Below are 13,673 nucleotides of genomic sequence, written 5' to 3' on the forward strand. Positions count from 1 at the left end.
GTGAGGCAGCCGAAGGAAACAATGCGCTTCCTCTCTTTCCCCCCCCCCCCCATCTCCCAGGCTACCCCTGGAGAGGAGAGGGAGAGAAAATCAAAGGGCAAGTCCATGCATTTACCCTTGCACGATTCATGGTAGCTGGTGCAAGATCTCTGAGACTAGGTGTCTACTTTCCTTGTAACTGGAGGACGCAGTTTGAAGGAGGAAGAGAGAGAGAATGCTTATATAAAGAAACAACCAATTAAATTATTTATTCCTTTTAAGGGCATTTGGAGAAAAGACAAACCCACCTGTGATTGCGCACAAGCACTGTGACCCTGGGGAGATTGGAGATCAGATGGAGGAGGAGGAGGAGGAGGAGGAGGAGGAAGAAGTGATCATTGATGCAGTTAGTATTGAGAATGTGACTGCATTGCTGGACCGCACAGCGAGTGATACGCCAGACATAGACAATCTTTGTTTGAATGTGGAAACTGAATCTGAAGGTGTAACCTCAGCAACAGATCAAGCCAATGACAGTAAGGCTCATGCCTTAGAGATTGTTGATCTGAAAGAAATTACAGAAGACACTGGGAATCACCAGGACACTGCAGAAATCATCAGAACCATACAGGGTATGAAGGGGTTAAAAAAATACAACTACCCAAGGATGGCTTTACCAAACACTTCTGTCACATTCCAGAAGAAACCATGATGGGAAGCTATACCTAGTTTAGGTTTTTCATGGATAAATAAATGGAAGTGCAGTATCCAATTCCTCAAATACCAATTAAAAATTCTGGAATCTCACTAGCCAGAATTTGACGTTCTGTGAATTTTTTTTGAATTACCCAATAAGTTGAATTAAGCAATGTAAACAGCACAGCAATGTAGGAAATTAATGTAAAAATCAATTATCAAGTTATTTTATTAACCAACTTGGAATGACAATAACCTTAAACTGAACTCCGAGGCCTATTTTTTTTACTATAGTGGTTGCATCTGTTTAAAGGGTCAGCAGATCCTCTCTCTGCATTTGTGCTCCATAATGAAAAGTACACAGATGGTCATTTTCAAAGAAATCCATTTGTTCTAGTAAAAAATTCTGCAGTGGTCAGGATGTAGCTTTGCATCCTAATCTTTCAAAATTTTGTATATGGTCAAAAGAAGCATATCTTTTACAATCTGAAAAGCTTTAACACTTTAATGGTTACAGTCTACTTAGAATTTAGTCACTATTTAATGCAAAACATCTGACTTATCCAATAATTTGAATTAAGCAACAACACAGCAAAGTAGGAATTGAGAGCTAAAGAATTGAATGATAGGTAATTTTGAATTAAGCAACATTGAAGTCAGTAGATTGTACTGCAGCATTTGACACAGAAAATCAATCTATATGAAGTTTTGTTGCAAAGTGTAAGTAAATTTGAAAGCTTGAAAAAGAATTTCAGTTTTAAAAGGTTAAACTAAGTAAATGGACAGAATAAAGTACCTTTTTAAAAAAAAACTAAGATATTCTAAAGTTTAAGAAAGAGGAGTGTCGCAAATAATGAAAGCTAAAATGGCTTCTGCAGGACTGTAGTCCCATTAAAAACTGGGCACATTGCCCATTATCATTCCGTGCATTCAGTTTAATTCTTCTCACTGAACCTCGGCAGCTAGTGGTACTTGCAGTTAACTGACCTGTCAGATCAATTTAGTAGCAGACTATTATTCAGTTGGGTCCTGTAACGGACTTGTATTTTCTGTCAGGGAGCAAAAATAACTTTTTTTTTTCCTCTGCCTATTTTTACAGAGCAGATGGATGAGCTCCTTTTACAGTGTTTCCTTCATGCCTTGAAATTTAAGGTGAAGAAAACAGACCTGCCACTGCTTACCAGCACCTTTCTCAAGAATCACATGTATCCCTGTTGGTAAGTGTAGTATTCAATCATAATTGCAATATGATGCTCATTTATTGTTAAACATCTTTTTGGGAGGTGGGGTGGTACTGTACTTCTGTTGAAACTGCTACTCCACATCTTCTGCAGATTAGTGAAGGACTTGTTAACAAAGACTCAAATTAGCTATTGCTTTATAATTAGCCAATTTTTTTTTACTGAGGACCCACTTTAATTAGCAAACTTGGGGGAGGGGTCGAAGAAAAAATGTTAGGAATGGAGATTTTGTCTCCTTATCGCTGTGCCCCTCGATTCTTCTGCTAGTGTTAATAGAATACGAAAATGAAAGCCCAGCTAGGAATTAGACATCCATTTTGTGATACGAATTTTTGAGAAATGAATAAGACTGCTCTTCATTTCTAAATTGATTCATATCCATATTGGGGCTGAACTCCCCTCCAAAACATTAAAAAAATACTGGAACTATGTGCTATGTGCCCGCTTAAAAACTCAAGCAATGACAGAAAATGGCCAATCCAGGTACATAGCTTGCTGAAGAACCAAATGTGTTGCACAGTACCTAATTTTTCCCTCAGCCACTGAATAAGAGAAACCGACCAGTTTGGGTCCCAATCTCAAACTGTGCTTGCAGCCTTTTAAAAGGCCAGTGTCATCATGAAAAAGTGTTTGGCAAATCTTTTTTCATTTGGTTATGAACACGTGGTGTTATGTAATTTGCACTGAACTGTATAATTGCATCACTTCTACATCATGTCACTGTGATGAAAATATTACAGAACTCTTCTCACTTCCCCAATAAAAGATACTGTTTGTCAAATATTTTGTTTCCAGTGAAAAATGGTGCCCCTTTGGCTTCTGGGAATCGCATGTTAGTCCTTGACTATGTTATTCACTAAAGTTCCAAACCATACCATTACGCAGAATTATTTTAAGATCATTCTTGTGCTCTGTTTTCTTCATGAATAGCCCTGAAGGCAGACAATTAGACATCAAAAAATCAAGCTATAAGAAGGTAGGTTAATGCACAGAGATGTTTTATACAACCACTAAAATTAGGAAATGTTACAAATACTTCATAGAATCATGGAAATTACACTGCAGAAGGAGGCCATTTGATCATTGCACCTGTGCCAGTGGTATCTGTTCAACTTTAGCTATCTATTGTAATCCCAATTCCCCATGTTTTCCCATATCCTTTAATATTCCTTTTTAAATACTTACCCACTTTTCTTTTAAATGGTATAATCTCTGCCTCAATAGACATTCCATATTCTAATAACCCTCTATGAAAAAAATCTTCTAACTTCTCCCTTCATTCTTTGAGTGATAATTCTGAATTTATGCCCTTTGCCAATCATTGGAGTCAATCCATCACTATTTACCCTCTCAAAAGCTTTCATAATTTTTAAAACCTCTATTAGATAATCCTTTACTCTTCCCTGTTCCAGTGCACAAAGACTCAATTTTTCAAGCCTTTCTTCATAAATATAATCTCTGATTCCAGATATCATGCCACTGAATCCTTTATGTAGCCTTTCCATGGTTCTACTGTCCTTCCTATAATGAGTGCCCAGAACTGCACTCTGTACTTAACTGTGAACTAACCAATATCTTGTCCAAATTCAATATCACTTCCTTACTTTTGAACTCATTGCTCTTGTGTATATAAAACCCAGAATCCCATTTGCCCTTTTCTTAGGTGCATTCCTAACTTTAGAGATCTATGTATCCACATCCCTAGATCTCTCTACTCTGGTAAGAAATTTGCTGACACCTCATTACAGTACTAAGGGGGTGCTGCATTGTCTGGGTGCAATCTTTCAGATGAGATGTTCAAACCTGTGTAGGTGGACGTGCCTTAACCTAATGATGGTCAGTATTTTCATTTCGCATATTGTGAATAAAAATCACTGGCTCTCAAAGGCCACCTGTGATGTGACAAAATTATTTTTGTGATCTCTGTGAATGTTGTGTCAGCTCTCATTCTAACATAAGCTTAAAAGGCTGGCCTTTTTTAAACTTCAGTTTTAAAGTTGACCTCAAATTGACTGCAGTTATAGATCACAGCTGGTGTGAGAGTACCTTTTCTGAGTGATCTTGCATCTTGTGAAGTGATGTTGATTTGGCTGCATTTATACTGCAATTCTTATCTTGCTGGGATGCTGAAACTTTATAGTGCTGCAAAACATGCAATATAATTACTCTATTACAGTAATTACACTCTGCCCTGAAAATTGGTTTCTTAACCTGAGTCCTGAATACCACCATCACATTATAGTTGGACTACTCAGTGAGAACCCAGTGTTTTAGGGCAGGGATTGAGTCAATTGCTCTGTATTTCTAATGTTATCGATTATTTAGTTTGTATAAATTTTGAAGTGATCTGTGGAAATCTTGTCCTCAGCTCTCCAAGTTTCTTCAGTCCATGCAGCAGCGGCACATAGTGCAGGTGAAGGAACTCTCGAAAGGCGTTGAGAGCATTGCCATTGTGAATTGGAAGCATGCAGAGTATGTATGCAAAGCAAAACCACTCCTCATCAATGAGTAGCTCAAGTACTACTGTACCTGTACCAGTAAGAAGGTGTCTTAAGGTTCAAATCTTTCTGGTTTGTAAACTTTGATTGCAGCACATGTGTAGTATGTGGAGCAAGTATCCTGCAAACTCTGCTTTTACTTCACTGTCACATCGAGACAAAAATTGAGATGTGATGAAATCACTTGTTGAAAATTAGAATTTTTCAGTTGAGCAAAACTCGAACATGAGTTTTTTTAATTTTTGGCTGCAACAGTAACACCTGTGAGTACCTTTTAGGTGATGTAATCTTATGCTGATTTCATTTTGTTGCAGTCATAACATTAATCAACAAAAATACAAAGCGTGACAGTGAGATGATAGTGTCAAATGGCTGGCTGCTATTGCAACACAAATTATGGCTTTTGTTGATTTAAAAAAAATATATACACTGATGTTTTGGAAGGGTTGTCATTTAAATCTGATTTAATGTAAACTAAGATTATTATGTTATATATGATCAGAAAATTCATTATTTTTCCAGTCCTTCAGTAATTAGAGTTGGTCGAGGCTCGTGTGGAGTATAAACACCAGCACAGACCAGATGATTCGAATCACCTGTTTCTGTGCTATAAATTCTATGCGATTTAATTCTGTGTAAAATATGTGGGGGGAAAACCAACAAATTACAACACAGTATTATCTAATGCCATAACCAAATCTTGTACCAGTGGCTATCATTAAAAATATAGATCAGTTTGCCAAATCAAAAAACCTGATTCTATCAGGGACTATTACTAAGAATTTCTTGTTTCACTTCATAGATGAGGATACATTTCTTCTAAACCTCACAGAATGTGGAACTTGCTGCCACAAGGAGTGGTTGAAGCAGACAGCATTAACACATTAAGGGGAGGCTTGATGCGTGGAATCGTAGAATGATACAGCCTAGAAGGAGATCAATCGTGCCTGTGCCGGCTCTTTCAAAGAGCTACCCAATTAGTCCCACTCCCCTGCTCTTTTCCCATAGCCCTGTAAATTTTTCCCCTTCAAGTATTTATCCAATTCCATTTTGAAAGTTATTATTGAATCTGCTTCCACCATCCTTTCAGGCAGTTCATTCCAGATCATTGCAATTCGCTGCTTAATTTTTTTTTCCCTAATGTCGCCTCTGGTTCTTTTGTCAGTTACCTTAAATCTGTGTCCTCTGTTTACCAACCCTTCTGCCACTGGAAACAATTTCTCCTTATTTACTCTATCAGAACCCTTCATGATTTTGAACACCTCTATCAAATCTCCCCTTAACTTTCTTTGCTCTAAGGAGAACAACCTCGGTTTCTCTGTGAGGTTTAGAAGAAATGTATCCTCATGCATACATGAGGGAGAAGTGAATCGAGGGATATGGGTGCCGGGTAGGAAGAGGTAATCAGAGTTGGTGGAGGCTCACATGGAGTATAAACATCAGCACAGACCAGTTGGACCGAATCACCTGTGCTGTACTGTAAATTCTGTGCAATTTAATTCTATGCAATGAATGGGGGAAAAACATTAAATTACAGCACAGTAGTTCGCTAAAGCCACAACCAAATCTTTATTAACCGACATTGCTGGAGATTCTGGTCATGCAGGTTAAAACTGAAGAAATGACATGCTTATAAAAGGACTAGTTCAATCTTGCCAGGAATCTTGTCCCGCTGGTAGAAAACTGACAAACTCACTCATCGGAATAGCTGTTAAATGGAGTTGCCCATGCACCATTTAGAAATGTACTTTGACTTTCTGCTTGCAGCCTGAAGTCCTTCACAGTTCCTGAAACAGCCACTGGTGAAGAAATGGTGAAGATTGATGAAGAGAGTGAGACACTCTACCAACCACCTGAGATCAGCTCATATTACAATGTTTCCAGTAAATTAATTCCCTTGTTTGAGCACGCAGGACTCAAGTAGGTATCATTAAAATGAAGGTTAAAAGGCACTGTTGCTTGAAATTTGTAATACAGCATATCCCTATTTGTGTGAATAACCCATTTTTCTATAAATTTAAACTATTTTATAAGAGCATGCCACACAGGGGCACTTTTCTCCTGAGTGGACCTGAGCAAATAATGTGAATGACAAAGTTGTGAATTTGTTAAGTCTGGATGGATCCTTCATTGGTGTCCTAATTATACAATGAAAGTTCTTAGAAATGTTAATGCTTTCAATTTGTATTACTCCGTCCAGCAGTGCTGCGGCCAAATGTTAGTGAGGCTAACACGCACTGTAGCTACAGGACATTGCTAACATTCGTTGCGGCCCTGTGAGATCGAGGTCACAGAACCACTCTTTTTAAAAAAAAACATTTTTACAGCTATTATCTTTGCTTAAGTGCAATCTCACTTAATGAAAATAGTTTTTAAATATACTACAATTTTACAAACATATGCTATATTTTTACAATACAGAATTGACCTGAGACCCAGAAGTGCCTTATAAGTGAGATTTTTACAGACAGGGAAAGTGTGCTGTGCAGGTTATGTGGAAATAATAAGGTGTGATTGTATTTTTATTTGAACCCCATTGATTTTGATTGAAGTAACACAAAAAATGTTTAGTGGAATAAAAGCAATAAAAACAATGGAGCTTGCAGATTGCAGTTATAAATATACTAAACACCAAAATCTCATTTAATTAAGCAGTACAATAGATAAAGTGTTTGGAGGAATTTCCAGTTTTTAGAATTATTTTGTGCTCAAAAATACTGATCTTTGGTTTAAATATCAGGTTTTAATACCAGTGACATTAATAGCTCATAGATTGTTTGCAAGAAGAACTGAATTCATTTGTGGGATGATGTATATTTTCCCACTCCTCTGGGCTTCAAAATCTGTCATAGTCTATAGGCCTGATTTGGCTTGTTAATCTTGCATGCGCAACAGTTAAAGATAAATCCAGAACACTACTTCAAATTAAACAATGTCTGAAGACCCGCGTCAGCACCAAATAACAGGGACTCCAGCTTCTTCCAGACAAAACATACTTCTATTTATACAAAGGGCTGGATTTAATAATAACCGGTAACAGTGATACAAGTCAGTACCCAAAACAATAATTTGACTTCAGCTTCTCTTCCTCCGCATAGCCTTCTGGGTTTTGCCTTTTATTTCTAACTACTCCCTTCCATGGACTAGGATGGGCCACAACTTTACCTTTTCAAAGCCCAGTCCTTCAGGATTGTTACACATGGCAGTTAGGACAAGGGGGCATGGGTACAAGGTAGTTCAGGGTAGGTTTGGGACTGATGTTGGGGGGGTTCTTATTCGCACAGTGGAAGATCAGCATATGCAATGCAGTGGTCTTTTAATGGGGACAGGGAGGTGGTTGGATGTTGTGATAAGGGGGCAGTAGTTTTTATCCTGAATGGATAAACATATCTATATTATGTCAGTGTTTATACTCCACACAAGCCTCTTCCCACTCTACCTCTTCCCGTCCTGTCCCTGTACCCCTCTATTACCTTCTCCCTTATGTGTACATCAAGCCTCCCCTTAAGTATATCAATGCCAGCTGCTTCGACCACTCCATGTGGGAAGCCATTCAGTCGTCTAGCGCAGCCTTCCACAGAAGCCTACCATTCCTCCCCATTGCAGCATCTGGCAGCCTCTTGAATGGCTTTGGGATTTTTTTCCTCCACTATTATACTCTGTCCATTCCAGAAATTGGTTGCTCTTTGAGTGAGTGACTGTTCATTGGCATTGGTCCTGAACTTGTCTTTGGTGCTGTGTTACCTTGTCTTACAGTCATGGTTTAACTTGAAACAGTGCTTAGGACTAAATTTTTCTATTCCACTTATTACCTTGTATCCATTCTCATGCATCTCATTTCAAAACAAAAGAGTCCAACTTTTTCTAATCTTTCTTAACCTCGTAATGGTCCTTCTCTATCATGTTTCCAGGGCTCAAACATTTCCCTTTTGCTTCGGTGAGCAGAACTGAATGCAGAATTCAGGGTGCAGCCTGACCAGAGTATTTTACAGCTTTATGACTGCTTTGGACTTGAACTCTACTGATTTGGCAATATAGCACCACATTCTGTTTGCTTTGTAAATTGCTGCCCTACCATTAATGGATATGGTCAGAGTTGAGTCTACTACCATTCCCAGATCTCTTTCAGCCTCTTTCCTAGTTAGTTCAGCGTGATTCATCGAGTATATTGCTCTTTATTTCTTCCTATGCATAAAACCATGCACTTATTTGCTAAAATTCTGCATATTCGCAAATATGGCCGATTTTCAGACCACTGCCCCCTTTCAAGTTTAGTATCACCGTGCCAATTTAATAACTTGCATTGTGTTTCTGAATTCAGATCAGTTATGTAGATCAGAAAGAGTAGGGCCCCAGTACCAATGCCTGGGGTGCTCCATTCAATACATCTCCCCACTTTATTAACTTAATCCACAGCTTCCTCTCTTCTGCCAATTGCTTATCCGCCTCTAAGTTTTATTTGCAATACCCACTGGCTTAAGCCTTTCATGTGGAACTTGATTAAAAGTTTTCTGGAAGTCTTGGTCTTGATACTATATCATGGGTCTTTCTAACATCCATTTGGGACAACACTTCCCCCAAAAAAAAGTCATCGAGGTTGGTAAGGCAGAATTGGTCCTTTCTGAAATCATGTTGCCATGCACATAATAGAATATTTTTATATAGGTACTCATCAGCTTTGTTCTTAATGATGACTTTTATTATTTTGCCAGTTTTTGCAGTAAAACTAAAGGGTAGTGGAAATCTGGAACTCTTTCCCCCCCCCCCCCCAACAAAAGCTGTTGGCTGGGGGTCAATTGAAAATTTCCAAACTAAGATTAATAGATCTTTGCTAGACAAGCCTATTAAGGGATACGGAACCAAGAGGGATAAATGGAGTTAAGATACAGATCAGCCATGATCTAATTAAATGGTGGAACAGGCACGAGGGGCTGAATGGCCTCCTCCTGTTTCTATAGGTTTGTATTTACTTGGGCTTGTTTTTGACACTGGCAAAATCCATATTAAATGTAGACAGGAATTTGGAATGGGAAAAAATTGACACGGTGTGACAAATACCTGATGACAGGAAGTCAAATGGTGCAGATGGGAAGTGCATGAAGGTGTAATATTTTTAATATAGTTATAGATTACTGTTATTTATTTGCTTGTTATCTATAAAATAAAATCACCTGATAGTCAAAAGTCTGAAACAAGTTTTTCTGTATGCTATGCTGGCCACGTTACTGAAAAAATACCTAAATATTGGGCTTAGTGAAGGTATGCTTGAGGTCGTGGAGAGTTGGGGCTCACGTTTGAAGGTAATCCAAGATGTGAAAGTCGAGATTCTAGAGGAAGAAAGGTAGCAAAGACCTTGTTTCAAGTGCTTCTGGCATTCACCCACAGTACAAACAGTACTACCTATTCTGTTGATAACATTTCGATTTCTTACACCAACATGGCCTCTGTGAGAAAGATTTGTCATTTTGTATTGAAGTATGGGCAGTTTTATACTGTAGACCTCTGCACTAGGAATTGGTTCAAAACTACTGAAACTCCATCTCACTTAGCATTCATACTGGCATGGGAAGAGAGGAGACTCTGATTCCAGTAGTCTAGGCTGAATTCTAGCTCAGGTCCTAGAGGTTTGCTAACCCTCTGCACCACTCTGTTCCCCACGTGGTTCCTTAAACATGCATCCAGATTGGGAATTATCTTCAGAGATAAAGAATTCTGCTTTTTTTTCTTTTTCATGGTAAATTTGTTTTCATTCTGTTTAGAAAAGATGCCACCCTCTCAAGTGGGGACGTTAGAAGTATCATCACAAATTATGTAAAGTCCAATGAACTGATAGATGACTACAATAAAAAGTAAGTGATACACACAATATATAAATCTTAAAAATAATTCAGATTTGTTTAAAGAACTTGGAGAAGGCTAAAAAGTCTGACACTCAGACAACAGAATGGCACAGAGCATTGACATTATTACACACTGTGAGAAAGTACAGTAATTAGAAAAGTCCATGGGTTCTGCCATCTAGATGACCTGAATGTGCCTTGTTACTTGTTAACAGAAAATGTATATTATTAAGTAAAGTAGTTATCCTTGAGGGTGTATTGATCCATATGTTTCACATGCCAATTAGGTTTTAAAAAAAAAGTTTTGTTGGACAACTTCTTTGAAACATTTATTTTAATTCCATTGTATTATGGCCCCCAGTTGTTCAGTTGAACATTTAGAAGAATTTACTAAGTTCTTTGAACAATGGGGTGTGAGGGCCAGTTATCCTCTGCTTTATAATGCCTAATCCTTTAGCATATCGGGTGTGCAGTAGATGTATGTGCAATAATCGCATAGTTTCGTATTTTACTTGACTTGATTCCTATTATCTGATGCATCATTCTCTAATGGACCCTTATTTTGTTTTCATGTTGGTGCATTTTATCTCAAAATAAAATGTTGCAAAAACAAAAACTTAGTAACTCTGCTGCTCATGCAGAAAATTGTGGTTAGTATTTCCTAGAAAAAAACACGAGCAATATTGTGATGTCGCTGTGATTTTATTCTCAAAGGGATAGATATCAGAATGGAGTATAGCATATGAAACTTCAGATAAATCCTCTTCTAAGATATTTAGTGATGATAATTGTTCCAATCCAAAAGACTTTAAGCATTACTGCTGCATTTTACAGTCATATTTTCACTTTTGTTTCTCTTCTACAGTTATGTAACCATTAATCCTACTCTTTGTGACTGCATATTGGAAAAATCTGAATACCATACTGTAACTAAACTCAAATGGGATGATCTATTTACCAGGTAAGCAGTACTGTTAAAATGCTGGGTGTAACATTGCAACATTGTCCACTGAGATACTGCAACATTAAGGTTAACAGCAGCTTGCATTTATATTGCGCCCTTTTTAATGTAGAAAAGCATTCCAAGGTGCCTCATAAAATCATTGCAGAGACCAAAAAGGAGCTATGAGGAGGGGTGACTAAAACCTTGGTCAAAAAGGTAGGTTTAAGGCGGAGAAACGGGAACATTTATGGAGAGAAATCCAGAGCTTAGGGCCGAGATGGCTGAAGGCACGACCACCAATGGAGGCACGAAAGGAATGGGGATTGCACAAGAGGCCAGAGTTGGTGGAACGCAGAGTTCTCGGACCGTTGTTCGGTTGAATAAGGTTATAGAGATAGGAGAGGCAAAGCCATGAAGGGATTTGAGCCCAATGAAAATGATAAATTTGAGGTGTTGGGGGACCAGGCGTCAATGTAAGCCAGCTGCGTAAAAAAAAAATTGTTTAAAATCTACTTAAAAGTTTTGTTATAGTCATTCTTCAATTTCTTCATATCCTTCAGAAACATTAGGGAACATTCTGTAATTTTCCTTTTAAAGTGTGCAGCATTCAAGCATGCACAGCTAGCGTTATTAATACTATAAGAGCTGTCAGTAGTTGCCCTCAAAGGGATGAAGTTAATCAGAGTTTAATCAAATCTTGTGCTTAGTCTGATTTGCTGCTGTAATGAATTACAGTTAGAGTTTGTTTTACAGGTGCCTGGAGAGGCTCCAGCAATGTCATCAAGTGACTTTTCCTGGGCAGAAGCCAATCATTCGAAAGGGTAGCATTAAACCCATTAGCATTGATGTAGCACAACGTGCTTCAAACAAAAAGGTCAGTAGCTGAAAACTAGTTACCAGAGGGACTATAATGGATACTTCTCAGTGAATTCGAGTAACGTCGAGGGATTTGAGCATTATCACTTAAATGGCTTATATTCGTTAACTGACTTTTTATTGTGTTAATTTTTGGAGTAATATTTTTGGAGTTTATTACATGCATATAAAGTTGTGAATTTTCTTTACAATTCTTTTTCTTACTGCTGTCATTTGAAGATGCCACCCTGCTTGTTATGGAATGCAGTGCTTGTTACAATGTATTCCGTTTGCATGGGAGATTTGCTTCATTTTTACAGGAGTTGTACCTAATTTAGCTTTAAGAGGAATAAATACTGCCTCCATTCTCGTCTACCACTCCTTTGCTGTGGTGACTATAGGGGTTACTCACTTTACGTATATTGAGTTGAACCTCAGATATACAGTGTAACTGCTGAAATTTAGCTACCTTTACACACGACTGCCTTCCTCCCACCTGCAGCACACCAGAGTTATTGGTATTGTGGCCATATGAAGCTTTTCAAGCTTCTATTGGACGATTTCACTAGCACTCTCTTCGTTTTTCTGAACTGCTCCCAAGCCTCTGCTCATACTGTTATGACCAGCTGCTGGGAGGTGCACAAGAGTAACTGTCTTTCCAGTATTTCTTTAATTCTCGTGGAGAAAATTTAACTTCTGCTTAGCACCTACCTGAGGCCCCAATCTCACTAAGACCAAGGGTTTAGCTTGCTAAATTTGCATTTAACAACACAGAGATGTTGAGTCTCTCATTGACATGAAAGAACTCCAATAGCTCACTGTTCCTGATCAAAAATCCTCTGGTCAATTCATGCAACAAAGGTTTAGGAAATTTTCTGTGACCTGTAACGTGACTTGAGATTCTAAATTGATGTTATGAGTATTACTTACACCATCAATACAGAACAGCACTGCACTCCAGAGTTAAGCCCATTAATTCTATCCCCCTTTCTTTTTTTTCTTGATCTCTCTTGGGCCCTTCTCTCCTGTCTCCTTCCCTTCCTGTCACTCAATCATGCCACCTTTCGTTTCTCCCCTCTCATGAACGTTCCATACCCCCAACTTCTACCCTATCTCATTACTACTCCCTGCCTTCCTACTTCCTGCCACCGTCTCAGGCTTGAATCCCTCTTTGATAAGCTTTCAGCTACCCTCTGTGCCTTTTCAGCTCATCCAAAACTCTGCCGCTCATGTCCTATCCCTCACCAAGTTCAAAGAAGGACACTGAGCCAAAGAAGTGTTTTTTAAGGAGCATCATAAAGCAAGAAAGGGACGTGGAGAGGTGTAGGGAGGGAATTACAGAGCTCAAGGCCGAGACGGCTGGAAGTACAGCAGCCAACAATGGGATTGAAGGCCTTCACCCCAGTCCTTGCTGACCTGCAATGGCTTCTGTTACTCCAATTTACAATTCTCATCTCCATGTTTTGGCTTTCTTCATGTCCCTTTGAAACCTTCTCCAGCCCTACAATCCCCTCCCCCACCCTCAGAACTCTCCATTCCTCTGGCTTCTTGTGCATTCCACCCCCTTCAACCCCATCGTTGGCTGATGTACCTTCAGCCGTCTCAGCCCCGTGCTCTCTAA

The 13,673-nt window shown here is 38.7% G+C and overlaps 1 protein-coding gene across 1 annotated transcript in view; it reads left to right on the forward strand.

Moving 5' to 3' along the window:
* eif2d (eukaryotic translation initiation factor 2D) overlaps positions 1-13,673 on the forward strand; it is a 34,709-nt gene that overhangs the window by 17,407 nt on the left and 3,629 nt on the right. Inside the window, exons 6-13 of the mRNA XM_068007537.1 lie at positions 262-611; positions 1,775-1,892; positions 2,847-2,892; positions 4,285-4,388; positions 6,182-6,334; positions 10,174-10,263; positions 11,120-11,215; positions 11,951-12,071. Coding sequence (XP_067863638.1) covers positions 262-611; positions 1,775-1,892; positions 2,847-2,892; positions 4,285-4,388; positions 6,182-6,334; positions 10,174-10,263; positions 11,120-11,215; positions 11,951-12,071 — 1,078 coding nt within the window. The remainder of the gene's footprint in view (positions 1-261; positions 612-1,774; positions 1,893-2,846; positions 2,893-4,284; positions 4,389-6,181; positions 6,335-10,173; positions 10,264-11,119; positions 11,216-11,950; positions 12,072-13,673) is intronic.

This window comes from Heptranchias perlo, chromosome 27 (assembly GCF_035084215.1).
Source record: "Heptranchias perlo isolate sHepPer1 chromosome 27, sHepPer1.hap1, whole genome shotgun sequence".
Classification (NCBI taxonomy): Eukaryota; Metazoa; Chordata; class Chondrichthyes; order Hexanchiformes; family Hexanchidae; genus Heptranchias; species Heptranchias perlo.